The 12,194-nt window shown below is 44.2% G+C and overlaps 1 protein-coding gene across 1 annotated transcript; it reads left to right on the top strand.

Annotated features, from left to right (window-relative positions):
• Positions 1–1,204: 1,204 nt before the first annotated feature.
• On the top strand, positions 1,205–9,045 carry SSPN (sarcospan; the record flags this gene model as incomplete). Its single annotated transcript, XM_083366627.1, has 3 exons — positions 1,205–1,231; positions 3,377–3,463; positions 8,661–9,045. 3 exons carry the CDS (start codon positions 1,205–1,207, stop codon positions 9,021–9,023), a joined length of 477 nt encoding a protein of 158 aa, XP_083222753.1. The 3' UTR covers positions 9,024–9,045.
• Positions 9,046–12,194: the final 3,149 nt, after the last annotated feature.

Below are 12,194 nucleotides of genomic sequence, written 5' to 3'. Positions count from 1 at the left end.
TCTCTCTCTCTCTCTCTCTCTCTCTGTGTGTGTGTGTGTGTGTGTGTGTGTCATCTATATCTATCTAGTCTCGATATCTATTATCTATATCATCTATCGTCCATCATCTATCTATATCTCGTATGTCTGTCCATCTGTTCATCTCTCTCTCTCTCTCTGTCATCTATATCTATCTAGTCTACTCTCGATATCTATCTATTATCTATATCTATCATTATTTATCATCCATTATCTATATCTAGTATCTGTCTGTCTGTCCATCTGTTCGTCCGTCTCTCTCTCTCTCTCTCTCTGTGGTGTGTCTCTCTCTCTCTGTCATCTATATCTAGTCTACTCTCGATATCTATCTATTATCTATATCTATCATCTATCATCCACCATCTATCTATATCTCATATCTCTGTCCATCTGTTCATCCATCCATCTCTCTCTCTCTCTCTCTCTCTCTCTCTGTGTGTGTGTGTGTGTGTGTGTGTGTCATCTATATCTATCTAGTCTACTCTCAATAACTATTATCTATCTATCATCTATCATCCATCATCTATCTATATCTCGTACCTCTGTCTGTCCATCTGTTCATCCATATCTCTCTCTCTCTCTCTCTCATCTATCTATATCTATCTAGTCTACTCTATATCTATCTGTTATCTATATCTATCATCTATTTATCATCCATCATCTATCTATATCTAGTGTCTGTCTGTCCATCTGTTGGTCTCTTCTCTCCTTCTCTCTCTCTCTCTCCCTCTCCCTCTCTCTTTCAAGTACCCTTAGATTTCCTTTTTCAGCATCCTGTGTAATGTACAATCCACTTCGGCTGCCATAAAAGGTTTTGGGAAACTTTTTCCTCTTCTTAAGGCAAGAGAAGTTGACCAGTGATGACAAAGTATAAACACATCATCCGGAAATTTTGTTAGTCGTTGCTAAGGAGCGACTTTGTCCCTGTAGCAGTTGTTAAGACACAATGCCGGAGGAGTGAAAGCGAATGGTGAATGTGCTAGTGTTGGTTACGCACTACAGAGAAGACCCAGTTTTGTCACAGGGATTAAAATGAACAAGTAGTTCCAGTTGAGATCAATATGATCAGTGTCAATAAATATGAATAGTAATACAGAATTAATTCAGTTGTTGAGCCCATCATGGAATCTAAACAATGCAGCAACAGATACATACATTCGTCTAAAATAGATAACAAACTCATACGATGGATCTATTTCTTAAAATTAGGAGAGTAACTTTCTTTCCAGTTCTGTAGTATTATCTCCTCTTTATTCCAGGATCTATAAAGCCGAAAATTCCAAATCAGTTGGATAGTATAAGTCATAGGAAGTGGATTTCACATAGTTTTAACATCAGAACCCACTCATTTTCTAAAATTAGGTATTTCAGCTTGGCTTCCCACAGGTGAAACGTGTGATACAAATTTAATTTCACAGGTTCATACCTTACGAAATGGGATTGCTGGTTTCTGTTCCAGCACAATCGTCTTTTCAAAAAGGTAGAATTGCAGGTATCTTTGAAACTGCAGAAATTCTGCCAAGCTACCTAGAACTAAGGAGAAACTTCCTGACAGTTAGAACAATTAACCAGTGGAACTGCTTGCCTCCAGAAGCAGTGAATGCTCCAACATTGGAAGTCTTTAAGAAGAGACTGGACAGCCATTTGTCTGAAATGGTATAGGGTTTCCTGCCTGAGCAGGGGGTTGGACTAGATGATCTCCAAGGTCCCTTCCAACTTCTTTATTATTAATTATTATTATTATGTGCTGAAGATAAGTCAAATCTGAGACAAAAATCTCTCAGTTGTTAAAACAACCATTAAAAGCCAAGTGCTTTAAAGTATTAGACTGAGGGGTCTTAACTAATTTAATTTAATTGGGTTTTAGTTTAACTTCAGGGACTGTACTTTAATCATAGTTTTAACTGATTTTAATTTGTATGTTATGCATTTTAATTTTCCCTGTAAACCGCCCTGAGTCCTACGGGAATAGGGCGGTATATAAATTTAATAAACAAACAAACAAACAAACAAACAAACAAACAAACAAATAAATAAATAAATATTAGTTTCTTGTTTAATCCAGGTGTTCTAACAGATCATCTTTCCTGTTATTTTCAAGTTTGAATTATATCACAGCATCAATTTCTCAACTGATTTGGAAACAACATAGGGCTAGTCCTTGAATTACGACCATAACTGACCCCAAAATTTATGTCGCTCAGTGAAACATTTGCTAAGTGAGTTTTGCCCCATTTTATGACACTTCTTGCCACGGTTGTTAAGTGAATCACTGCAGTTGTTAAATTAGTAAACCTGGTTGTTCAGTGAATCTGGCTTCCCCCATTGACTTTGCTTGTCAGAAGGTCGCAAAAGGGGATTATGTGACCCCAGGGACATTATAACCATTGTAATGTGAGTCAATTGTCAGGCGTCCGAATTTTGATCATGTGACCATGGGGATGCTTCAGTAATTGTAAGTGTGAAAAAATGGTCGTGAGACACTTTTTTCAGTGCGGTTACAGATTTGAATGGTCCCTAAATGAACTGTTATAAATTGAGGACTACCTGTAAGCAAATATCTGGCATCTTGAACACAGCAGGAAATGAAGAATCCTCATTTAGTATACCTGATCCCAAAAACTTGCCAAGATTTGGAAGGAATTACCGACTTCCACTCCAAATGGGTCCAAAGAGGAAAATAATCGTAATAAATTTCATCCCAAAGGAATCTAAGTGATAAAATTAAATCCAGCAGGTTGAACCTATTATCTTCATAAAGTTGCTGTAATTTAGCCTGAGATTTTCTATTCTAGGGGCTTTTAAATGCCATAACTTTTAACAGTTTGTCTGAAATATCTAATAGGAATTAGCACTGCCATCTTTCTTAAAATATATATTAATCTCCATGTAATACTCATCTTCACAGCATTACATGCAGAAGCTTTAATGGGAATTTTCACCATCAGGTTAAAACTGAAATTGCCTCTGTTGAAGACATATTTAATTCAACATATTGTGATCAGCTTGAGAATGATGTAAAATGGTATTTTATAGAACCTGTGCAAATTATATATCCTAATTTTCTACAATAATGTACAGACAGAGGGGATCCCAAAGGCAATAAGTAGACGGATTCCAATTGATAGTATAACCAGGATGTAAACTACATTTCTATATAACTTCAACAATCTTAATTGTCAAGCAGGGGGTTGGGCTAGAAGACCTCCAAGGTCCCTTTTAACTCTGTTATTCTCTTATTCTGTTAACTATCTGATCTCCTAAAATTGATAGTGGAGGGTTGTTTGGGTCTGGCCAGGTCCTCCTCTATCTCTGCTCCAATTTTAAATTTCAATTTATTCATCTTTCTTCTCTCCAGGTTTGTCTGGTGGCCATCATTGGATTTGTGATGCTTTGTATTTCTTACCAGCCGGATGAGAAAACTTGCATTCAGTTCTTCATCAAGGTATGCGGTCTTGTTTTCTTTGTTTGGAGAAGAACTAATTATTCCATCTGAAAATAAAGTTAAAGGAGCAAGCTCCAGAGATCTGGGAGTGATGATCCAGGGATCTTTCCCTATTCAAAGTGTCTGTGGGATCTGGTCAAAAAAGTCAAGGTGGTAGCTGCGGTGGTATGATTAAAGTTTTGTGTGTGTGTGTGTGTGTGTGTGTTGTGTCTGCATTAAAAACAATGCCCATAAAAAACAAGCAGCTTCAGCCACATGTTACAGCTGCCATCTTGGAACATTTGAGCCGATCCAATGGACATTCCTGTTCCTATTGTTCACCCATCCATCCATCCACTTATCCATCCACCCACCCACCCACCTATCCACCCATCCATCCTTGATTTTTTCCCCATATCTAACTAGAAGTGGAGATTCAGCACATCCACCAACCAGAGCCGACATTTCAAAAAATCCGCATTTTTGATCGTTTGAACGTTTTCAGAACCAGCTCGTCTCTGCTAGTAACTACTCGTCGCCATGGTGTTTTCTGTTCAAATTCCATTTCTACCAATATGTTGCCAGTCGAACAAGACAGGCCAGAGAAGAAAACTGCTTAAATAAGGGAACTAAAGAGGTTTCTTAGCCATTTCTCCTATTTTTAATAGAATCATGCAGCAAGAAAAATAATTCCAAACTCCTCAGCTATCTCATGTAAGCTTAAGTAAGCCAGTCTCCATGAACACTTGCCCAGCTTTTTATCTCCCAAACTCCCAAAATAAATAAAAGTTTAAACTTCTGCTAAACATGATGTTCACATCATCATAGCTAGAATTTCTTTATACGTTCCTGATAGCACCTTTAAAGCGATCAGGAAATGAAGACTCTAGAATGCTTTGAATTAAATCTTCAGATTTGGTTGCCCAATGGAGGAAACTGAATATTGCTACCGAAATAGCGGCTTCGCCTTTTATTAAAATTCATACATCCCAGATTTTGTTTTGCCCTGCTTTGAAGTTGAATTCCTATCTTCCTTTTTTATATTGGGCAAACTTAAGGAAAAGAGTATCCAACCATCCATCCATCTATCATCCATTCATCTGTCCATCATCCGTCCATTAATCCATCCACCTATCCATCCATCAATCCATCCATCCATTCTTCCATTCACCCATATATATATCTGTCCATCCATCCATCCTATTTACCTCCATTCATCCATCCTTCCATCTATCCATCTAGTTGTTCATCTATCTATCCATCCATTTATCCATCCACCCACCCACCCATCCACCCACCCATCCATCTACCCATCCATCTACCCATCCATCCACCCACCCATCCATCCACCCACCCATCCACCCATCCATCCATCCACTTATCCATCCACCCACCTACCCATCCACCCATCCACCCATCCTCTACCCATCCATCCATCCACCCATCCATCCATTCACATCCACCCACCCACCCACCTATCCACCCATCCACCCATCCATCCACCCACCCATCCATCCACCCACCCACCTATCCACCCATCCATCCACCCACCCATCCATCCATTCACATCCATCCACCCACCCACCCATCCACCCATCCGTCCACCCATCCATCCACCCACCCACCTATCCACCCATCCACCCATCCATCCATCCACCCACCCATCCAACCACCCACCCACCTATCCACCCATCCATCCATCCACCCACCCATCCATTCACATCCATCCACCCACCCATCCGTCCACCCATCCATCCACCCACCCACCTATCCACCCATCCATCCATCCACCCACCCATCCATCCATTCACATCCATCCACCCACCCACCCATCTATCCACCCATCCATCCACCCATCTATTCACCCACCCACCCACCTATCCACCCATCCATCCATCCACCCACCCACCCACCTATCCACCCATCCATCCATCCACCCACCCACCCATCCATTCACATCCATCCACCCACCTACCCACCTATCCACCCATCCATCCATCCACCCACCCATCCACCCACCCATCCATCCACCCACCCACCCACCTATCCACCCATCCATCCACCCATCCATCCATCCAACCACCCATCCATCCATTCACATCCACCCACCCACCCACCTATCCACCCATCCACCCATCCATCCACTCACCCATCCATCCATTCACATCCACCCACCCACCCACCCACCTATCCACCCAACCATCCACCCACCCATCCATCCATTCACATCCACCCACCCATCCACCCACCCATCCACCCATCCATTCACCCATCCATCCATCCATTCACATCCACCCACCCACCTATCCACCCATCCACCCATCCATCCATCCATCCATCCACTCACCCAGCTGCAAACTGTCAGGTGCTTAACGTGGTCTTAAGCTTTTAGTCACTGAAAGTCTCTATTAAGGAATGAAGTTCTAAAAGCTTTGAAGAACAAGATCTCAACTAGGAAAATCCTGCAGAGAGATTTCTGTTTGAATTTCTTCGGTGTCCTCCCCAATCTGTTTTAGCTTCATTTTCCATTCATAAAACCAGCAAGTGAGCTACTCATAGTTTACGCATGGTAGACAGAAGTCAAATAGACCTGGCTATGGATTTTTATCAAGATGTACGTGCTAAGAACCTCAAGGTCATCAGACAACTGTTATATGGATAGCTCAGGCTGTGAACACATGAAAAGGAGAACCTTTTATGTAAGGAAACAAAGGTCAGCTTGCTGAGGGAGAAATAAAATGCTGAATATACAATATTGAATAAAGAATTCCACCAACGCCCCCTCCCCCTCCCAAACACACACACACATACGGTATTGTATAATACCAAAAGTTTGGGCCATTAGGTAAAATGATGTAACAATAGATTCTGGCGATAAACAGAAGAAGGGATTTTTATCATTCATAATTATAAAATTCATAATGCATAGTGAATGGACACTACTAGCTTAAGTGGCTAAATACAGACAATTTAACCAGCAATTTGGAGAGCCCTATGAGGTAATATTTTATGTAGTCGTTGTGGGAAGGCAAAGAATGAGAACAGATCGTGTTTATAGAGCTTTGTAATCTATATTCTGAGAGAACATATACAACAAATGGTCCCTTCCAACTCTTCGTTTCCTCCTCCTCCTCCTCCTCCTCCTCCTCCTCCTCCTCCTCCTCCTCCTCCATCGTTCCATTCCATTCCATCAGTGAAAAAGGCAGTATTAAATAATTAGATGGGGCTTCAGTTTATATCTTATGTCAGACTCTGTTTTTAATATGTAAAGGAACTCAAATAAGAATACCCAACACCTCAATTTAATGGCTAGAAGTCTTTTAATAGACAAAAAAAAAATCTCCCCATTCATATAATTTGCTCTACCTGAAAGCAGAGCTGATGCTATTGGACCTTTGAGAGCAAGAAAAAAATAGAAGATCCGTTGACTGACCCAAGTCTAAATGGAGAAGGGAGCAAGGGGTGTTTTTGTGTTGAGGAGTGGACAGGGCAAACTAGATTCGGCCAAATTTAAAGATCCATATTTGGATACATGCAGAGTGTAGAAGATAGACTGGAGTTGACATTCAGGAATACAAGAATATCGTAGAAAATTAATACTTGTTACCGATACCCTCAAGTATCCCAATGTACAACACAAACTGCTATTTTGAAATCAGTGGACTGATGAACCCTGCATTCAACTATGTGCCTAAATGCATGTATCTATGTTTATAATTTTGATTTATATGAACACCTTAATTTAAAAAAGGAAACACTGGGTGGCATTTATTTATTTATCTATCAGATGTATTGGCCACCCATTTTACCACAGGATAATTTAGGGCGGCTTACAATATGTAATTAAAATGGGTGCAATTCCTAGAAACCACTGTCCCCAAAAATCCCCAAAAGAAGGTCATGTCACGGGAAGAACACATATCACAAATTCTCTTCTCTTCTCTTCTCTTCTCTTCTCTTCTCTTCTCTTCTCTTCTCTTCTCTTCTCTTCTCTTCTCTTCTCTTCTCTTCTCTCCCATACTCCAATCTTCTCTTCTCTTCTCTTCTCTTCTCTTCTCTTCTCTTCTCTTCTCTTCTCTTCTCTTCTCTCTTCTCTCTTCTCTCTTCTCTCTTCTCTCTGATCCAGTTTCCTCTCTGTCCTCCTCCCTTCTCCTCTCCTCTCCCTCTCCCTGATCCAGTCTTCTCTTCACCTCTCCTCTCCTGTCCTCCCCTCTCTTCCGCTCCGCTCCGCTCCCCTCCTCTCCTCTCCCTGATCCAGTCTCCTCTCTCCTCCTCCTCCCCTCTCCCTGATCCAGTCTTCTCTTCTCCTCTCCTCTCTCCTCTTGTCCTCCCCTCCCCTCTCCTCCCCTCTCCTCTCCCTCTCCCTGATCCAGTCTTCTCTTCTCCTCTCCTCTCCTGTCCTCCCCTCTCTTCCGCTCCTCTCCTCTCCCTGATCCAGTCTCCTCTCTCCTCCTCCTCCCCTCTCCCTGATCCAGTCTTGTCTTCTCCTCTCCTCTCCTCTCCTCTCCTCTCCTCTCCTCTCCTCTCCTCTCCTCTCCTCTCCTCTCGTCCTCTTCTCTCCTCCCCTCCCCTCCTTTCCTCTCCTCTCCTCTCCCTGATCCAGTCTTCTCCTCTCCTCTCCTGTCCTCCCCTCTCCTCCGCTCCCCTCCTCTCCTCCCCTCTCCCTCTCCCTGATCCAGTCTTGTCCTCTCCTCTCCCCTCCTGTCCTCCCTCTCCTCCATTCTGCTCCGCTCTGCTCTGCTCTGCTCCGCTCTCCTCTCCTCTTCCTGATCCAGTTTCCTCTCTCTCCTCCTCCCCTCTCCGTCTCCCTGATCCAGTCTTGTCTTCTCCTTTCCTCCCCTCCCCTCCCCTTCTCTTCTTTTCTCTCCTCTCCTCTTCTCTCTCTTCTCCCCTCCCTCCCCCCCTCTCCCCTCCCCTCCCTGTCTCTTTCAGTCTTGTCTTCCTTTCCTTTCCTTTCCTTTCCTTTCCTTTCCTTTCCTTTCCTTTCCTTTCCTTTCCTTTCCTTTCCTTTCCTTTCCTTTCCTTTCCTTTCCTTTCCTTTCCTTTCCTTTCCTTTCCTTTCCTTTCCCTTCCCTTCCCTTCCCTTCCCTTCCCTTCTCTCATTGTGCTGGCCCCAAAATATATCAAAACTTTGCGTATGCTTGGAGGCAGCTGGGAATGGCAAACTGCAGGATATTCCTTGCACCATATTCAGATGGCTCTTCCGCTTCCGTCCCAGGTTGCCTATTTCCTCCTGAGTGCGCTGAGTCTGAACGTCTGCATCTTGGCCATGGCTTTTGCCGCCTACTGCTACTTCCAGATCGTGCGCTTCACCTGCGAGCCCATGTCCGATTTGGTCTGCCACTGCAAACTGGACGCGGCGGACCCCCTCAGCCGAACCCTCACCTACCAGAGTGACTGCAGCTTCCTGACCAGTACCTTCTACCTCTTCTTGCTGATCCAGTTCCTCCTTAACTTCCTGGCCGCCGTGGTGGGCTTTGCGGCCTGTTTTGTCATGTGGAAGGACCGATATCAAGTCTTTTACGTAGGAACCCGGATGGCGTCCCAAGCTGCCCCAGGAGGCCAACAACCCAAAGTATAGGGAAAAAGAGGACGGTGTCAAAAAAAAAACAAACCCAACCCCACAAAATAGTCCTTCCTCTTCCCAAAAAACAAGAAACGTCCGGATGCATCCATTCAGGTACACCAAAAGAACTATACGACGGTGCATTTTTTACAAAAATTGTTGCCAAAACGTCTTGCCAGAGGAAACCCCCCCACACCCACCTCCCAACGTGCCTCTGAATTATGCATCCTGCCTTTGGTGCTAGAGCAGGAACCGTGAGCATTTCCTGGAGGAGAAGGCACAGAAATGGAGAACATCAGCTCTCGGTAGCCTCTTGCACATTCCCACTTCCGTGGATTTTTGCGGCCGTTAGCGTGCATCCCTTCCAATTTTACATGTGGCTAGAACTGAATTTTTTTAAAAAAACAACAACAACTGAATGTGTTTTACTCCAGGAGTGTCCAAACTTGGTAGCTTTAAGACTTATGGACTTCAACTCCCAAGAATTCCCCATGCTGGCTGGCTGGCTGCGGAATTTGGAAAGTTTTAAATCCGCCAGTCTAAAAGTTGCCAAATTTGGGAGAGCTCTGTTTTAGTCCAATCCATTTCCTTTTACGGGAAAAGCAGTAGATCACCAACGTGGCTGGCGTGACACTAAATGTAAGATAGTAGAATTTGGGGACCAAGGGCAAGTAGACACAGGAAAAAATAATGGAGGCCTCGTGAATCTATAAATCCTTTCCCCTCTAATATATGTTGTGTGACTACACACGTGCATACAGAACCCTGTATGATTTTAGATTCGTAAGATTCACAAGACCGCAAAGAAAACACCCCCGTTTTCTTGACAACTTGACTGCTTGGGTTTCCCTCGCATGGGTTGTTTCGAATAACACACGTGTGTTGCTGAGAGCAAATTTCGTGAGGAAGGGCACCTCTTTCCTGTTCATTAAAGCAGCCCAGTTTTTTTCAGGCTTCTGGGGTGGGGGAAAAAAAGGAGACGCTGCTTTAAAGAGTGGCATTAAAAGTGGACTTTTCAAAGCAGCCGCCTCCATTTTTCAGGCAGACGTCTGGAACGCCTCAGAGAGCTTCCCCTAAGTTCTGAGGTGTTTCTTCTGAATCATTTCTGAAGAGTTCGTGTCGGTCTTTCCAATAATAGACATGCCGTCCTCATGCGCTTGACTCCTATTGTATATAGCCACGCCATCTGCTCCTGAAGCCTTCACCCAGGGGAAGATTATATTCTGCTGTCACTGGTCATATAATCCAGCTCGGTCATTTGTTATGATTAATAATTACACTGACCTCAGAGGAGGACATGCAAGGCGTAGGATCGCCTTTTCTAGCCCAACATCCTCATCCCCAAAGGGGCCAACCAGATTCCTTAAAGAGGTTGAGAAGAGGACGTGAGGACAACAGCCATCTCCTCTGACTGATGTTCACGGAGAGCCAGCTTTTAGAGGCTCCCCATTCCGAAGCCGGCACATAGCCATCATATCTAGCAACCATTGACCATCTTCCTTAAAGTCAGGATCTCCCCGAAAGCCTTTGGATGCCTAATATCATCACGCACTTTTCTTCTCTGATGACTGAAGTCCAGGCAATCACTCCAAGAATGGTCTCTGTGTCCTTTGGTTCATACCAGGGATAAATGTACCAATTAGCAGGTTGTCTCATTTGCGTGTCCTTCTCCCAGGTTGCCAAGACCTTCTAATTTCTCTTCGTAAGCATTTCCAGCTTGACACACTTGATCAGCAATGCTCTCTGACCAGACCTGCTAATCAGCAAAACGGTTGAGGGTTCCTGAGCTTAGACGGTGAGGGAGAAAACATCTCCTTCGCGTGACTCAAGGCAAAACCATCCATCTCCTGCTGCTTGATGCGTTTTTCCTAGCCTTCTCTCTTCCTGAAAATGTCCTTCTACAGTCCCACCAAGACACCTTAAAACTTTGCGTTATATCACAGGGCTAAGGCTACCCAAAAATAAGGAGAGGCATCCCTCATGGGGATCAGATGGTGGAACGTGTGTGGTCCATCCTGATGCCCTTCTAAGCTTCACGGTTGCGTCTTGGAGGAAAATTCACACTTAACTTCGCCATCTTTCGATTCAGCCCTGTCACCTGAAATGTTTGCATCGCTCTGGGATATCTATGTAGTAACCAGGGCGCCCAAGACCCATGCTTTTGACCTCCTGCACTGCACAGAAGCCACACATAAACCTCGGCATCTAAACTGGCTTCATTCAAAGTTGCACTCCGTGAAACTGCATGGTTTGTTCTTAGACCTGTTTGATTGAAGTCCTGCTCTGGATGATCATCCCGAAGAACGATAATTAAGATTACAGGCTGCATTTCCAAAGACCTTCCCTTAGCTGTGTGAGAGATCAAATTCGGCGGCCTCACGGTTGACAATTCCATCATGAGGTGCGGCCTTCGAGCCAAGAAGGGTGGAACTGAAACTTGGAGAACAGTATAGATAAATAATCAGTTTTTGCAGCTGGCTATGGAATCCAACAAATTTACCTCAGGAGAACAGGAGAAGACCTGGAGTCAGGCAACAAGGCTCTCAAACATGCATCAGGAGTCCCACAACCTGTTTGGGGATCTGTGTCCTACCACCCTCTATCACTTTGGTCAACAATGTGGCCCAAGAAGAATTTATTTGTTGGATGAAACATATGAAGAACGGTTGCAGGGATTGGGCATGACCACTCTAGAGAAAGAAAGGACTAGGGGTGACATGACAGCAGTATTCCAGTATTTGAAGGGCTGCGACAGAGAAGAGGGGTGTGTGTGTCAACTTATTTTCCTAAGCACCTGACAAGAAAGGATGGGTGGAAACTAATCAAGCAGAGAGGCAACCTGGAATTAAGGAGAAATTTCCTAACAGCGAGGACAACTAGCCAGTGGAACGGCTTGCCAGCAGACGTTGTGGGTGCTTCAGCGCTGGAAGAGTTTAAGAAGAGGCTAGACAACGACCTGTCTGAAACGGGATAGGGCCTCCTGCTTGAGCAAGGGGTTGGACTAGAAGACCTCCTAGGTCCCTTCCAGCTCTATTGTGATGGATCGGATAAAAGGCCGCCAATCTTCCCAAGAAGAAGTCTAAAGCTAAGCCATAAAACCAAAATGAATGTTCAACAGCCCCGCCCTAGGGACCCTTGCCAGGGACCCCCCCCCACCCCTTTGGACTCTGCCTTGGCATGATGGCG

The sequence above is a fragment of the Vipera ursinii genome (genome assembly GCF_947247035.1).
Source record: "Vipera ursinii genome assembly, chromosome: 6".
In the NCBI taxonomy this organism is placed as follows: Eukaryota; Metazoa; Chordata; class Lepidosauria; order Squamata; family Viperidae; genus Vipera; species Vipera ursinii.
Note: the sequence above shows the minus strand (reverse complement) of the source record. Positions and strands in the feature narration are given on the sequence as shown.